The 15,971-nt window shown below is 53.3% G+C and overlaps 1 protein-coding gene across 1 annotated transcript in view; it reads right to left on the bottom strand.

Moving 5' to 3' along the window:
- Positions 1-312: 312 nt before the first annotated feature.
- The window catches only part of LOC311180166 (uncharacterized protein C3orf20), a gene marked incomplete at both ends in the record, with an annotated part of 34,809 nt that continues 19,150 nt past the window's right edge, over positions 313-15,971 (bottom strand). The window contains 7 exons of the mRNA XM_084247827.1: positions 313-409; positions 1,058-1,192; positions 6,090-6,232; positions 6,627-6,734; positions 8,358-8,661; positions 12,857-13,094; positions 14,463-14,586. Coding sequence (XP_084103953.1) covers positions 313-409; positions 1,058-1,192; positions 6,090-6,232; positions 6,627-6,734; positions 8,358-8,661; positions 12,857-13,094; positions 14,463-14,586 — 1,149 coding nt within the window. The remainder of the gene's footprint in view (positions 410-1,057; positions 1,193-6,089; positions 6,233-6,626; positions 6,735-8,357; positions 8,662-12,856; positions 13,095-14,462; positions 14,587-15,971) is intronic.

Here is a 15,971-nt window from a genome sequence, read left to right as displayed (position 1 = left end):
CAGACGTCCCTAGGGGTCAGTACACCTTTCAGCTGGTTCCCCTGGGAGCGAGACAGCCATTTTCTTAGAAGTACGAGATTCTCAGGCCCACATCGCTGGACACAGAGAAAGCTCTGGGTAGCAGAACCAAGTCTCCAAAGACTCGGCCTAATCCAGGGCTGCCCGGCCTCTGGCCTCACAGGAGCCAGCCTGTCCCATGCCTCACCCAGACCTGGAGGCAGCTTGTTTATTGTGCAGAGGCTGGGGGAGAGGGGGTGGGAGGTGGGGGCGGGGCGGCCAGCTAGTCCTGACACTAGGCGGCTGGGGGCAGCGTCACTTCTTGGAGGGCAGCTTCTTCAAGTTGACTGTCTTCTTGCTGAACCTCCTGAATTTGTTGAGAGGATGTATATCCTCTTCGGACACTTTCATTCTAAAAATCCAATAGAGAGAAACAAACACTGGGGGGCAGGGGTTGGCAGTTGGGGTGGGGGGGGGGGACTGATCTGAGCCCTGGCCGGGGGCTGGGGTTACGAAGAGCATGGCCCTGCTCTGGGCGCCAGCTCAGAGCAGGTACTGCTCTCCGGGCATTGTTCCAATCTGAGGTGGGGGGCAAGGGGGCTCCCATCTGCACCCATCTGTGACCTTTCAAGGTGTGCACAGCTCGGCTTTTCTGTCTCCGCGAGAAATGTGCGGCTTAGCCCATGCAGCCCGCTTCACAGTTAGGTGGGCAGCTGGTGGGGTTCTGACAGGCCTAGCAAGTTCCTTGCAGAGAGACAGGGGGCAGTCTCCACCCTTCACGCACATCTGGGCCATGAGGTTTCACTGCCAAGTTTACAAAATGCATCAACCTCCACCGCCCAGACCACTGGCAGTGCTCTCAGGAGCAGCCTGGACTTCCCTCTGGACAGTGCTGACAACATGGATTATCAGGGCTCCCTAGGGGTCCGTGGTTTGCTGGAAGCTGTGAAGACACATGTGACCTCTGTGACCTGTGGTGGAGCCAGGGGCATGCCATGAATCACATCCCTTCTGCTGACCACAGGAGGCCCTCTCAGGCAGGGTTGGGGTGGTCACCTACTTCTCAGGTTCAGGAGAGGGGTCCCTCTCCATTTTGTCCCACAGAGCTAATGAGGAGAAGCTTCCTTGGATGTCTCCCGACTTTGACTTCTTGACCAGGTCAGGGTCTTCTGGGCCAGAAGTGGAGGCTGAAATGCTGCAGGGAGGGGAGGGCAGCGCTCAGTGGGGGCTCATCAGAAGGACCCCAGAGCTGGCAGGTGGGTACACAGCCCTCACTTTCTGCTGCCCCTTCAATGTTGTGGTTGTAGAAAGAAGAGGGCAGGAACTCCTCGAGAGGTGGTGTGAAGGGAGAACCAGACCCCACTGGAGACCCAGGGACTGACTTCCTGGAGGTGGTCGGCTTCTCTGGTTCTGTTCTAGGCTGGATTTGCCGACTCTGTCAGTGACACCAGTACACCCAGCACTGACCCCCCAAAAGGGGGTGGTGGGCTCCATGAAACGAGCAGAGGAAAGCAGGCCAAGGAGACAGGTCACCATGCACAGTGCTCTGGGCTGAATCATGTTCCCGCAAATTCACACGTTCAAGTCCTGACCCCCAGTTGTCCAGAATGTGACCTTATTTGGAATTAGGGTCATTGCAGACTTAACGTGTAAAGCGACGTCATAGGGCATAAGCCTACGGTAATCAAAACACCTTGGCATTGGAAGAAAAATAGACACACAGACCAATGACCTGGAATTGAGAGCCCAGAAGCAGCCCACACTTACACGGACAGTTAATCCACAACGGGAGAGCCGAGTGTACGACGAGAAGGAAAGTCTTCAACAAATCGTGTTGGGAAAACCGAACAGTCACATGCAGAGAACTGAAACTAGACCACTCGCTCACACCAGATACAAAAATTAAATGACGTTTAATGAAAATAAAAAATGACAAGCCATCCTACTGAGCGGGAGGAAATATTTGCACATCACACATTGGACAAGGGGCTAACATTCAAGGCCTACAAAGAACTCAAGCAAGTCAACAAAAAGAAAACAAATACAACCCCCCAAAATAGGCAGGGGCGCTAACCAGACAATTCTCCAAAGAAGACATACAGGTGGACAACAGGCACGTGAAAAAATATTCATCACTTCTCAGGGAAATGCAAATCAAAACCACAGTGAGATCCCACTCACACCCGTGAGAATGGCCCATGTCAAAAAGACCACAAACAGCACATGCTGGCGAGGGTGGAGAAAAAGGAACCCCTGGATGCTGTTGAGGGGGATGTAGGCTGACCCAGCCCCTCTGGAAAACAGTATGGGGGTTCCTCACAATATTAACAATAGATCTACCAGATGATCCAGCAATTCTTCTCCTTGATATTTACCCAAAGAATGTACAAAAGCTAATTGGAAGGGCTTTCTGCACACCTGTGTTCACCACAGCACTATCTCCAGCAGCCGAGTATGGGAATAACCTAAGTGCCCAAGGATGGAGGAGTCAAGACGTGGATACTATGCAGCTACAGAAGGAGTTGAAACACTGTCATCCGAGACAACACGGGCAGAGCTGGAGAGGGTGATGCTAAGTGAAATAAGTCAGAGGAAGAAAGACAAATACTGGATGATTTCACTCACATGTGGCACATCAAGAAACAAAACAAAGGAATAGACAGAATTAAGCCCAAATCGTAGAACTCGACTGTAGAACTGAGGCTACCAGAGGGGCGGGAGGATGGGGGAACAAGGGAGAGGAGCCCACGGGGGCAGGGCGAAGACTGTGGGCGGCTTTGGTGGAGGGTATGGTGACACACATCTGGAGGTGTGAGCCTGTTCTAAATCATGCAGTGTTCTGACAAGGGCAGAGGAGCACAGGCTTGCTGAAGGGGGCATGCCGTGAGTTCACAGCAGCCAGGCGGGTCCTTCAGTCCTCTCTTCATGAGGGCCCCTCCCCTCCTCTGGAAGGCCTAGGAACATTAAAAGTACTAACAAGGGCCGAGAATCTGGGTACATTCACAGTGTTTGCATTCAGCAAATTGATGCCAGCCCCACCTCGCGCTGGCCCCACTGGAAGAGCACACGGTCCACACGTCCTTCGTGTTTGGAGACCAGAGCAAAGGCCTATCGGAGGCCCTATGAGAAGTCAGGGCCTCGGGTGGCTTGTGGAGGTGACTGAGCTGAGCCCAGGCTGCTGGTGTCCATCAGAGGGCAGGGGTTGGGGAGGCGGCTGCAGGGGGGGGGGTGACTTGCCAGAGTGGATGGGGAGGAGGTCCATGGGCTCTCTGGGTGGCGTGGGGTGCCTTGGGAATGCAGGGGGAAAGGCCCAGAAAGAACGGTTCCCCTAAATCTCTTCCCTCGCTCGCTCGCTCGCTCGCTCGCAGCACAGTATTCGCTAAACAACGTCTCCAAGTGAGGCTTTAGAAAAAGCGCAGGCAGCCGGCCTTGAGCTCACAGCCAGCTTCTCAGTCTCAACATGGCCCCTGCAAGGGCCAGCCTCACACCGTCTCACCCAGTGTCCACACTGCTTCCCGAGGCTTGTCTTCCTGGCCTGTCCTCTCTCCTGATCAACGCAGTCCATCCTCCACAGGCGTGGCCCCAACCCCCCAGAGCTGTGTCCAGCTCCTTGTCCGTCAGGATCTGGCTCTAAACCACTGCTGTGTTTTTCTAACAGCCCTTCTTGGCAGTCCCTGCCAAATCTACAACTAGCCTGTTTCCTGGTCCCCAAAGTGGGCCATGCCGGTGCCTCACCTAATCCCCCCAGGGGGGCCTATGTCCCCCTCCTTTCTGCCAGGCCTTATGCTCATCCTTCAAGGCCACCTCCTGAGGGACCCTGTCCCTGAGCTCTCGCAGGAGTGACTTCCCTCCACTGCTTATTATTGATCGATGCATGGTTCACAGCTCTGGGAATCTGCTTCTGCTCACCGGAAGGGAGGACTTGACTGTAGCAACTTGGCATGGCTGAAGCTGCTCTGAGTCAGTAAATGAATGAAAACGTATGATGGGATGTCACGGGGATGAGAATGACCAGGCTCGTGACCACCCTCCTGGGTCACAGGAACATTCCTGCTGCTGCCCATAGTGGGCCAGGGACTTCCGGAAAAAAAAGATCCAGAATCGGATACCAAGACCGTCCTTAGTCAGGGATAAGTAGAAATGGCCATCTGGGAGTTGTAAAGGCCAGCCACCTCCAGCAATTAAAAAAACCCTTGGTACTCCTTCCTCGAAAGGAAAGTAGCCGCGGAGCACGCCCTTAGGGAGTGAAGCTCACCTCCTGCGGCATGGAAGCCCCTGCTCCACTTCGCTCTCCCCCAGAGCGGGTTCAGATCCCCGGTGCAGAAAGAGCTGGCTTGAAAACCGTCCACACTCATACTGCCTGCAGCTGTGACACCCCAGTTAGCCCCAGCAGCCGGCAACCAAATAGGCTACCCAGAATCAAGGGGAACCCACCCCTTTCCGTTCTCAAGAACCTCGGCCGTCTGTGCGTGGGGGTAGTTTTCTGATTCTTTCCCCCTCAAAACTTGTGGAAACTGGCATGATCACAGAACCCCTGACGAGAACAAGCCACGAGCCCAGCGCTCATTTTCATAACTGTAACAATAGCACGAGCAAGGGCAGCTGTGCCCACTCAGCCAACCTGAGCTGTCGGAGAGCCGCTGCCTCTGCCTCACCCAGGCCTCGGAGTCCAGTCCCAACACCACTAGCTCTGGCTTCCAAGCTGAGGCGTGTCCTGGCCACGTGGCTAGGAAGGGGGCCACACTCCTCTCTCCCGGCCCCTTGCCTGTCCCAGCCGAGGGCTGCCCTGTCCCGTTAAAGGGACATTGAGGGTAGAGGGAGTCAGATAAGAGCTGCCTCTTTCCTTGAGCCAGTTTTGCACCCCTCGCTCCCCAATAATGTCCCCAAGCGGAGGCCCCTGCTGCTGCACATTTCTGAGGCCCCTGCTGCTGCCCCGTGTCACTCACCTTCGGTATCCCGGTCTGTCTCTGTGTCTCTCGTAGAGCCGAGGAGCCCAGCGGCTCCTTCCCTAGGATGATATGCTTCTGACCTTCCTCTCCGCCCTGCAGGGCCTGACCCTCCTAATTCCAGGGACACCTCCCAGGCCTGCTCTCTCTAGGAATTGCTTCAATGTGGGGGTCACAGTATGGCCTTCAGAGCTCCTCCAAGTGTGGAGTTCCCCCAAACCTCGTTAGGGTCAGCGAGACACTCTGTCAAGGCCCAAACTCAGCACACCAGGGACGGGCATCTAGAAAACTGGCAGCCTGGTGAAGTAGAGGGCTGCCCTGCCTCAGTGCTGGTGGGGCAGGCACACAAACTCACACATTCGGCAGGTAAAGACCTCCCTCCCCCCCTTCCCCTCCCCCTCCCCCCTTAGCTCCCCCCTTTGTGTTTATAAAGCACATCTGCAAACCCTCCATTAGCACCTCAGGACCACCCTGCCAGGTGGGGATTATTACCTTCCTCTTAAGGGTCAAGAGAGTGAGAACTGGGGAGGCAAACTGGTAAAGAGCAGAGTGGGGGTGGGGGTGGGTGCTTCAGCTCTAGGGACCCCCAACCCAGTGAGTTTTCACACCATACCGCCCAGGTTTTCTACAATCTGCTTCTATTTCCAAATACAGCTTTTAGTAACTTCCTAAACCTCAGGCTCTTCCCTGGACCATACTGTGGGCTTCCTGAGTGGAGACGCGCCTTGTCTTAGCCCATCTCAGCCCATCTCCCCGTGCTGGGCTCAGCAGGTGCTACTGCCTGACTTAATAGCACTTCAGCGCCCCACCCCATTCCTTCTCCAGGCCCAGCACCACTTGGTGAGCCATCCCTTTCTCTGCAGCCCCGCTGGTGGAGTAGCAGTAGCCTGGGGCGCGTACAGGATGGGGTGGGGTGGGACAAAAGGCAGTTTTCCCCTTTCTCTAAGGGGGGCCTTTCCCCAAGCTTGCGTCCCCCTCACCCTTCCACCTCATGCCAGCCCCATTCCCATTCTCCCCTGAGAGCCGCAAGGTCTTGAGTCAGATTCCACCAGGCAGACTGACTGGATTGCAGGTTGAGGCCAGCTCCCCAACTCTGCCACCTCTTCACCTCCCTCTCTCCCACTCACCCCCAAGTCTCTACTTTACCTAAATTTGTAGTCCTCAGGCAGGAAGTAGCCCATTTTACAGTCCTGTCGAGCCCGAAAGATCTGTTTCAGCAGGTTCTGCCGGCTGTAGCCATAGCCATTCAGAATGCAGCCCCCAAAAAGGAGCTTCCCCGCGGCAAACATCTGTGGACAGACAGGAAGGAACCAGACGCCAAGGCCCTCAGCATATCGGCATATCTGAGGGCTGCAGACCCTCAGAGCTTGCATGAAAATCCAGGCCTTTCATTGGTGATTTCAGGAAGGGGTACTGCCTCCCTGAGTCGGCAGTGAGGTGTGGCTGTCCCTTGCAGGCCCCCCACAAGTCAGAGGGTATCCCTGCCCTCTCACCCTTTACCCCCTGCCAGCTGGACCAGCTCGCCCAAGTCCTCCCAGACCCCTGGAGCCTAAAGAGTATCTTCCTGCTCAGAGGGCCCCACGAAGCCCGTCTGTAGCCCCCACGCACCAGCCTCCCACACTGGCGATTGCACCAGGAGACAGAGGCGATCCGCAGCAGCCCCCACCCCTGGCCCGTGCTCACCAGAATCATGCCCTGCAGCACAGCATACTTCTCCACCAGCAGGGGCGGGTCCCTCTGCAGGGGGCCGTCCAGGTCATAGTGTAGCAGGCGGTAGGGGTCACGCCGGCACTGCGGCAGAGAAACTGAGTGTCCCCCTCCTCTGCCAAGGCACACTTGACCCCACAGTCTCAGGCCCAGTTCCACCGATGCCTGGAGCCCCAAGCAACCCCCTTTCCAGGTCCTGTTCAGTGTACACACTGTGTGCCCACCGCCCCAGAGAAAGTTCTCAGGTCCATTCAGGGCCTCCATGGTGAAGGCCATCATGGAGATGATTGCCCCACAGTGGACATCTGCCAGTGCGGCCCTCTGGGGTCCACAGGACCGACTGCTCTTGGCCTGGGAACAGCCCTGAGGAACCTAAAGGAGGGAACCGTGCTCCTGAGTGCACCCATTTCTGGGATCCCTCTGCCTCCCGATACCCACTCCTCCATCCACTTCAACTGCCCCTGCCAAGCAGGTCCTGTCCCCTTCATGCTGTGCGTGGATGGGTGGGACCACTGTGCATTACCATTGTTCCGGAATGGTAGTGAGTGACAGTTAACAGCCCCCAGATAAACTGAAGTCAACCCTAAATTCCCACATGGGCAGTGATTATATCTCCCTTCAACAGACTGAAACTGAGTCTTATTCAACGGGAGCTTGAAACACAGGCAGTTTTCATGCATGACACTAGTACAAAGCCTTCGGGGTCTGGTGGGAGGGTTCTAAATGGCACGCCCTGGCACTGGCTGAGTGCAGGCCCGAAGGTGGGCCTGCGAGGGTCAGGAGGTGGTACTTCTGGGAGGAGGGCTGGAGAGGGCTTCTCCAGGGCATACAAGGAAACTTGGAATGAGGGACTGTGGCTGCATGCAGACAGGGCAAAGACAGAGGACTCGGAGTTCACCAGGGCCGAGAGGATTTGGAGCAAGTCAGGGGGTGGACATGAAGCTTGTGTGCTCTCTCGGCACCCTCTGCTCCTTGATCTGGGGCCCTGGCTTCCCACCGCACTGTGCTGACCGTCAGGATGTGTGTTGACCCGGGCGATGAGACTTAGGAATGAATCTGTAGCAAGTCGTGGGAGTGGCATCCATGCACCCCTGACTGACCAACCCTTAGGACTTCAACCACAATGAATTGGGCCTCAAGAAGCACCCCCTTCTCCCCATCCACAGGTCACTGCCTCTGCAGGAACACCTCTCACCTCCAAGACCCTCCCATCCTGAGAAACCTTCCCCGACCCTGAGAGGGGGCAGACCCCATTCCTAGGTTCACAAAGGCCAGAGTTACTTGTACATTGGGACCTGCTATAGTCGCTGCCCCCCAGGCAGGGATCCCCTCTGAGGCCCTGCACAAGACTGATGCACAGCAGGGACTTGGTCATGGTCTAGAATATTGCTGAGCCTAAGGACACAGTGGTGAGCATGGTCTCCGCTCTAACACTCACAAGTTGTGGCAAGTGCTCTAGAAGGAAAGGCCCTGTCTGCATGCTCTAGAGAAAGGCCCTGCCTTGTGGGGCGTTCATCCTGGGACAGGAGGCTGAGCAGGAGCAGGCTGAGACAGAAGGAATAGCGTGTGCCAGGACCCACGTCCTGAGTACAAGGGGCAGCCACTCAGCCAGATGCTCGGCCAGGCCTAACGTCCCTCTGAGGCATCTCCCAACCAGCCTCCCCATTCCTGGACCTGAGGTACTCCTGAACTGGGGCTCAGACCCACCTGGATGCAGGGTGAGCCACGACCCTGCTGCCGGTGACTGTAGAGGGTGTCCAGCAGCCATTGGAGCTGTACTGTCATGGTGGGGTTCTGGCTTGAGATTATGCCAAACACTAGGATCTGATTGGGGTCTCGGGGTGCAGCCAGGAAGCGCTCGAACTCCACATCAGAGACCTGGGGTGGCTTCACTAGGCACTTGCAGCCTGCCCTGGTGTCTTCCTTGCGGATGAGCTTCCGCAGCACCAGCGGGCAGTCAGAGGGTGGCGCTGCCCACCTGATGGGGCTGCGGGGCGCTTCTCGGGCCTTCCTGCTGGTGGGTAGATGGAGCAAGTGGGTGGGGTGCTCAGGGACCATACTTCTCCTCCCCAGGCCACTCCAGACAGACAAAGGGTCAGGTCCATACATAGTGTTGCTGCCAACTCACAGGCCGCTCCCCTTATATGGGTCTCCTGAGCTCTGGACCTCAGTTTCCTCAAGTGCAAAATGGGAAATCATTCATTCACTCATCCACTTAGCTGACACAAACTTTGGAGTCATTTTAAATCCTTTCTTTTGTCCTCTATATCCCATCCTCTATGAGCTAGCCTGTCAGCTTCACATTCAGGAAAGATCTAAAATCCAACCACATTTCCTGCCCCTTACTCCATCCTACTAGCTCCAAAGGTCCATGCGTTCATGAGTTTGGAGTGTTTTGCTCAGTGGAGTGACTTGTAGCCTACGGCAGAGAATAAAGATTCAGTAGAGATTCACTAACTATTCAAACCAGCAATACAAAGTACAAATGTGTCCACAACCACTGGCGCAGAAGTGGCTGTGGCTAATTCTGTGGCAATCTGTGTAATCCACTGGGCAGAAACTATCCTCACTTCTACAGGTCACAGAGCAGAAAGGTCTCATCAGTCTGTGGGGTGGCTGCTCAAGTTCACACGGTCACTAAGTGCCATCCTGAGACCAGAGAGTTACCACTCTTAATTTTCCTGAGGCTATTTAATACTAATAAGTACTTGCTAAACAATTTAATGTCTCTTAGTCAAAAGCCTGAATCTATTAGAGGGGACCTATTAGATCCCCCAATAGATTGGAGCTATTAATCAAACTTTTCTGAGGACCAATCCAATATGGATCAAGGATCTAAATATGGGAAAATTAAGCCACAAAGTTCTAGTAGAAGATATGGGAGAATCGTAATTTTGGATCAGAGAAGAACTTTTGTAATTATGACTCTGAAGTTGAAGTCAGTATAGAAAAAGATTGCTAATTCAACCACACACAAAAAACCAGCAACATCAACAACAAAAACCTGAAGGGGAAACGCTCACGGGCAAAGAGGAAAGACCAGTGACAGGCGGGGAAACACAGACAAGTGACCAAGTTCCTTCCTGAAGAAACGGTAAATGAATTTTAAAAGTTAGTGACCAAAAAAATTACGGGTTATTTACACAATTCGCAGAAAAAAGATGCAATTCACAGAAAATGATAGAGAGATCATCTCTCTATAAAGAGATCGGAGGTGATGTCACTGAAAGCGGCCAAGCAGGGAACTCCAAAACCATGTCCCCTCCAACACGGCAATGCTGCTGGCAAAAAACCGGGAGAAGCGACTTTGTGCACACCCTGGATCTAACAACAGAACTCATGACAAGGCGGGGAGGCTCCCCAGGAAAGGAACGTGTTGGGTTAGCGTCCACCCACGCACTGTTCTCGCCTGCTTGCTTGCAGTGCCACAGGGAGCACAGCCTTCATTCCTGGTGTGGCCGGCTGGTACCAAAGACGGCGAATGGATTTTGTTCTCAAGGAACTGGGGCTGTGTGGCTGATAGGTCTGGAGGCTCTGAGGGGGGGCGAGAGAGCAGAGCCAGGGCACAGCTGGGCTTCCCACTCAGCCTGTGCTGGTTAGTGCCCTGGGTCAGCTCCTGGGGCAGGAAGAAGGTCAGGAAAGGGGAGGGGCCTTGGCAGTCTCTGTTCACCCTGTCACTTCCCCAGAGGGAGTGCTGTCACCAGGTTTTCCACAAGCTTCCCTGCCGTGTTGCCAGTGGCCTCAGGGAAACCCAAAGTGCAGGTGGGCGCTCTGGTGTCACAGGCACACAGACCTACAGCAACTTCCTCTCGCCCCACAGGTGCTCCTTGGTACCTGGGATCACACAAGTACCCTCCTGCACAGGGCAGTGACACTCACAGTCTAAAGAGCACTTTTGAACCTCGAATAGTCTTTGCTCTTCATGGGCACCTGGGAGGGCACACAGGGAGAAGAGAGACAGGGCAGGAATTATTAAACCCATTACACAGTTGAGAAAACTGAGTTCTGAGAGTTTGGGTTACTTAGGCAAGAAGGTCTGTTCCTAAATCACTGTGTGAGCTTGGTTACTTCTGGCTGCCTCAGGGCTTTGGACTATGCTCTATGATGCAAGGAGACTGAGCTTTAGGAGTTAGGAGTAAAGAAGAAAAGGTCTCAAAGGCCCAATGAACGGCCCAAAGGAAACTCTGGGTGATTCCTGAGGGCTCCCAGCCGGCCGGAATCCCTGCTCACAAAGGCACCAAGGCACATTGGCGGGTGAAGGGGCCATGTCTATGACTGGACAAATATCCTCACCTGACTCCTCACGAAGTGCCTTCCCCGCACCCGTCCCCCTCCAGTTAATGGCACCATCATCATTCAGTTATTTAAGCCAAACCCTAAAAGACACCCATAATACATCTCTTTCCATTACCCTACAGCATCTGTCAGTCAGCGAGGTTGGCCATGCTTCCAAACCATGTCACAAACACGTCCAATCTCTTCCTCCTGCCACTGCCTTGTCAGCTCATCATCAGCCCCATAGCTGCTGTGATCCCGCTCTTTCTACCCTGAAACCATCTTCCCACAGCCGTCAGAGATGTCCCACTTCTGACAGTGGCTGACTGGGGTGTCTTAGAACATACCCCCTTCTGAGAAAATGGAAAAACACTCAACAAAGCAGAATCTTAAAAAACTATTTAAATGTATTAGAGATTTCACAAGTCAGTAAAAATTTGGAGGATGAGGAAGAAGAGTGAAACCAAGGACAAGTGTGATCTTGAGGACAGCTTTCACTTCAAGGCAAACGCTGATTCTGAAAATGCAACACGGATGTGAAAAACCAGCAAACCAAATCTAGCAATAAATGAAAATGAAACATCAAAACCGAGTGACATTTGTGTTGGGAATATAAGGCTGATTGAACATTTCAAATTCAATCACGTAATTCCCGGTAATAGCAGAATAAAGGGGAAATCATCTGTTCATCTCAACAAATGCAGAAGAGGTATTTGATCAAATTTAATATCCATTCATGATTTTTAAAAAGCTCCCAGCAGGCTAGAAATAAAAGGGCACTTCTTTAATAAAAGGACTCTCCAAAAATATCCTACAGATTGATAGTAATACACTGAAAATTTTCACTCTAAGATGAGAATTTATAGAACTAAATACCTATGTGTCAGAAAATAAGGCCTCAAACCAATAACTGAAGCTTAAAACTTAAGACACTAAAGAAAGAAGAAGTTAAACAAAACAAGCAGAAGGAAGATAAAAATAAAGAGTGGCAGTAGTGGGAGTGAAAACAGAAAAGAGAGAAAGTCAAGGAGACCAAGAAGCTGACTCCTTGAAAAGATAAAAATTTGACAGAACTGTAGCCAGACTGACCACCACAAAAAAGAGGAGACATTACTTGCCCGTGTCAGAAGTGAGAGAGGTGCTGTCACTACAGGCCACGCAGACATTACGAAAGGCAAGGGGACACTGTCGACAATTCTGTGTGTAGAAAATCAAGAACTTAGAAGCAAGGGTCAATTTCCTTAAAGACACAAACTGCCAAAATTCACTTGAGAAAAACAAATGGCCTAAAAAGTCCTGTATTTATTAAACTAATTGTTTTTAAAAGTTTTCCAACCAAGGGAGGTCAAAAAATGGATGAGAGAACTGAATGAGCCACTTTGCGAAAAGAATATCCAAGTGGTCAGTGAACAGCTGCCCCTGACGGGCCTGTCGCGAGCGGGCGGGCGACTGCAAACGCACAACCGTGTCATCATGACAGCAGGACCCGCAATGACTGACAGCAGCGAGCACTGGCGAGGGGATGGAGCCACCGGAAGGCCCCCCTGCAGGCGGTTGTGGCACTCGCTTTGCCATTTCAGAAGACATGTTATGAAATTTTCTTTCGACTTTGTTTTTTACATTTAAAAATGTAAAGGCCACTCTTGGCTCGCCCAGAAAAAAGGCAGGCAAGTAGGACCAGATGGGGCCCCCCGCCCTAGTTCGCCAACCTCCTAGTTCCCCAACCTCGTCACCACTGAGTCATTTTCTCCTACCCCCATCACCCCCACCACGGCTTCAGTTACTCAAGTGCACCTCTTCCGTGTTGTCCCCCTTCCCCCCAGGATGCCAGCTCCCAGGGGAGAGGCCTCACCTGTGTTGCCCCCGGCTGCGTGTCTGCTCCCTGGCAGTGTCTGACACACAGAAATTGGAAGAAATGAAAACAAGCCCACCTCAGGGTGGCCATGGCTCTGGATCGGATCTTGGCGGGCTTCTTTCTAGTAGGGATCACTGGGACAGTCCTTGGTTCTTCCTTAGTAGGCTCTGTAATCAAGGCGTCAGGTCGGAACGACTGAGATCTTAATAAAACTTCCGAGTATAAAGTTGGCCTGATGCCCCGGTCCAGATGGGGCCCGGATTTTATCCTGGCTTCTGCCTCTTCCTTTACGGGATATTGTATGGTGAACAGGCCTGTTAATGGGAGAAAGTGCTGTCAGCTTCCCTCACAGCCTGGTCTGCCCTGCCCCGCTGCACCAAAGCACCGGTTCAGTTCATCATCCACACCCTCCTTCACCACTCCTGCAGATTCTCCCCTTGAGCTACGGCCCCTCCCCCATCTGCACTGTGTTCCAAGCCTAGTACAGTTAGTGGGCCAGTAACCGCTGGATGAATGTAAGAACAAATCAATTTTATTTCTGTTCATTCTTCAAAACCCAGTTTAGGTCCCTCTTCCCCCAAGACATCTGTGTTCCATTCAGCTTTGTGTCCTGCATAGCACACAATGTAGAGGTATTGCATCCATGCTATTCCCTTCCCTGAGAATGCTGTTCCCTTCCCTGAGAACATTGTTTCCTTTGTCTCCAGGTTTAAGTCATTGCCTTCTACTTTCTTTGTTGTATAATATTTCTTTGTATTCTTATTTTTGCTTTCCCTATTAGACTGGAAAATGTCTGAGGCCAGAGACTTTCGTATACTCATACACCAAACATGTAATGCATGTTGGGCATGCAGAGATAGGCCAAAACAGAGTTCCATGCCTCTGGGGATTCCTAGCACTGACAAGGTTCTGGGAAGATGGGCAAAGAACTATTCACAGTGGTAGGTGGTAAGATTTATAATTGGAGCATGATAAAAATAAAGAACTATAGAAGCCAAGAGGAGATTATGGCCCCCTCTGTTGGGGAAGTCTCTGCTAGGGAAGTCAGGGAAGGCTTCCTGGAGGAGGGGCATAATCAAACTGAATTTTTATGAACAAGGAAAAACTCCCAGGGAGGCCTTGGTGGGAGCACAGCCCCTCTGTGCTCAATCAGGGGTAGCATGCAGTGGGGGTCAATGCTCCTTTGTCCCCAGGCCCATCAGCACTGAGGACCCCCTTCCACATTTCAGAGGGGGGATCCTGAGGCCACCCACACAGGCCTAGAAGAACTGTGGGTTTCACAGGAATGGGCTGGTGAGGTGGCTGCTTAATCTATTGAGATCCTCCACAACAAGGTGAGAGGAATAGGGGCTGCAAAAGGATGATCGGTGACATGGGGGATGGAGCCGAAAGGTGAACGAGGTATAGGGGTGTGCAGAGGGACACATAAAAAGGGGCAATGGAGGCTGGGGGCAGTGGAGATGGCAAAGATGCAGAGAACGTGCAGAACTGAAGTTGGCGGAGGTCCCTTTGTTAGCAGATAGCTGTGTGGCTCCAGCAAGTTCCTTCAGCAGTCTGAGCCTGCTGATCCTAGCTAGCAGTGAGGGCAGCATCTTCCTGTGGGGAGGGCGAAGAACGGTCCTCGGAGGCAGTGTGCAGTCTGCACACCAGATCGGCCGTCACCCATCTTTCCGCCCCCTTACCTGCCGCCAGCAAAATGGAATTCATGAATTGGGACACTGTCTTCTGAAACCGCTTCTTGATGTCCACCAGGGCTCGGCTCATCTTGGACAATTTGTCGTCCACGATGCTGATTCTGTGGGTCAGCTGGAGAGAGGCCGGGGGGAGGGCTTTGTCACCTGCCCCACCCAAGTGCCTGCCCGCCTGGGGAGAGCAAAGGCCTGGCTCAAGTCTGGAGGGTGTGTCCAGCCCTCTACCTACCATCCACCTCTCCTCCCCTCAGCCCAGGGGTTCTTGTGTGCTGGCCCAACCCAATGCAAACGTCCCTTCCTTGGAGGGTTTTCCCTACTAGACAGAACTGTGGCTGGCCCAGACCCCCACAATCCTCTGCAGCCTGAAGACAGGAGTTGTTGACCTTTTATGAAGTAGTTGTGCCTGAGCTCGCAGAAGAGCATGGGCTGTAAGCTCCTAGAGGGCAGGGACTGGGTCTCTGCTGTGTCCGTGTGTCTGTCCTGCAGAAGGTGCACAGGGAACACTTACTGCATCATGGATAACTGAGTGGCTAGAGGCTTCTCTGGAGCCTTTGCTGCCAGTTGCCCTCTACACCTGCCGTCCAGGACCTCCTCCGGCCAGCTGCCAGAGCCTCGTCCAATTGCTGCAGCTCTCAGCTGAGAAACTGCCTGGTTAGGGTCCCTGCGGACCACCAAGGCCCAGGCCTCCTGCTCAGTGTGGGGTTACCCTGAAGGGGGCTTGGGCTCCAAAGCCCGTCCATGTGGGATGGCCAAAGCCTCTGCTGGGGCTCTCCTGCAGTCCAGCCTCTCCTTCTGCTGGGGCACCTCCAGGTACTGGGGAGCCAGGCTCCCACTCCAGAGTTAATGGCAGGCAGGGTCTGATTTTCTTCAATTTGGCCAATTTCCTCTGCCGGCAGTTGTTCTCTGTACTAAACTTGCACATTGGCCCATTTCTGTCCATTCTGCCCTGAGTCCTGGCAATTTTGCAACTTTTCTTCCCTATGGTGAGCTGCTGGCAGGGAGGAACTATGCTTTTTACATCTCCCACTTAGCACAGAGGAGGTGGAAAAAATGCCTTCTGTGGACATGAAGCCTCTGGTAGAGGGTGAGGGGCCTGGGAGGATGTCTTCAGATTTTCTGAAGAACAAGACTCAGCCTGCGTGTCCTCTTTACACTGCAGGCAGGATCTGGAAAGGCCCCAATTAATACCAAAGCCTCAACCTCCCTCTGACTGTTTGGCCCCAGCCCCTGGGCTAATTTTATTTATTTGTATTAACCGGGCCTGCTTCCATAAAGGACTCGAGGCGGCACTCGGACTAATAAAGCTTTTCAGCTGAGGCACTGCCTGAGCCCAAAGTGCTGCCTAGCTAGAAACACAGCCGCAGGGGCTCCCGGCTGGGACTGCATTTCTGCCTGTCACTCTGACGGGTGGCTCTTTCCCGGGTGATGGGCCTCTGGGGAAGCCGTTTAACAAGCCTGCCAGTGATAGGGACTTTGAGGGTAGGAGGCCACCCCACCCCC

This window comes from Talpa europaea (assembly GCF_964194135.1).
Source record: "Talpa europaea genome assembly, chromosome: 11".
In the NCBI taxonomy this organism is placed as follows: domain Eukaryota; kingdom Metazoa; phylum Chordata; class Mammalia; order Eulipotyphla; family Talpidae; genus Talpa; species Talpa europaea.
This window is presented reverse-complemented; position numbering and strand designations above follow the sequence as displayed.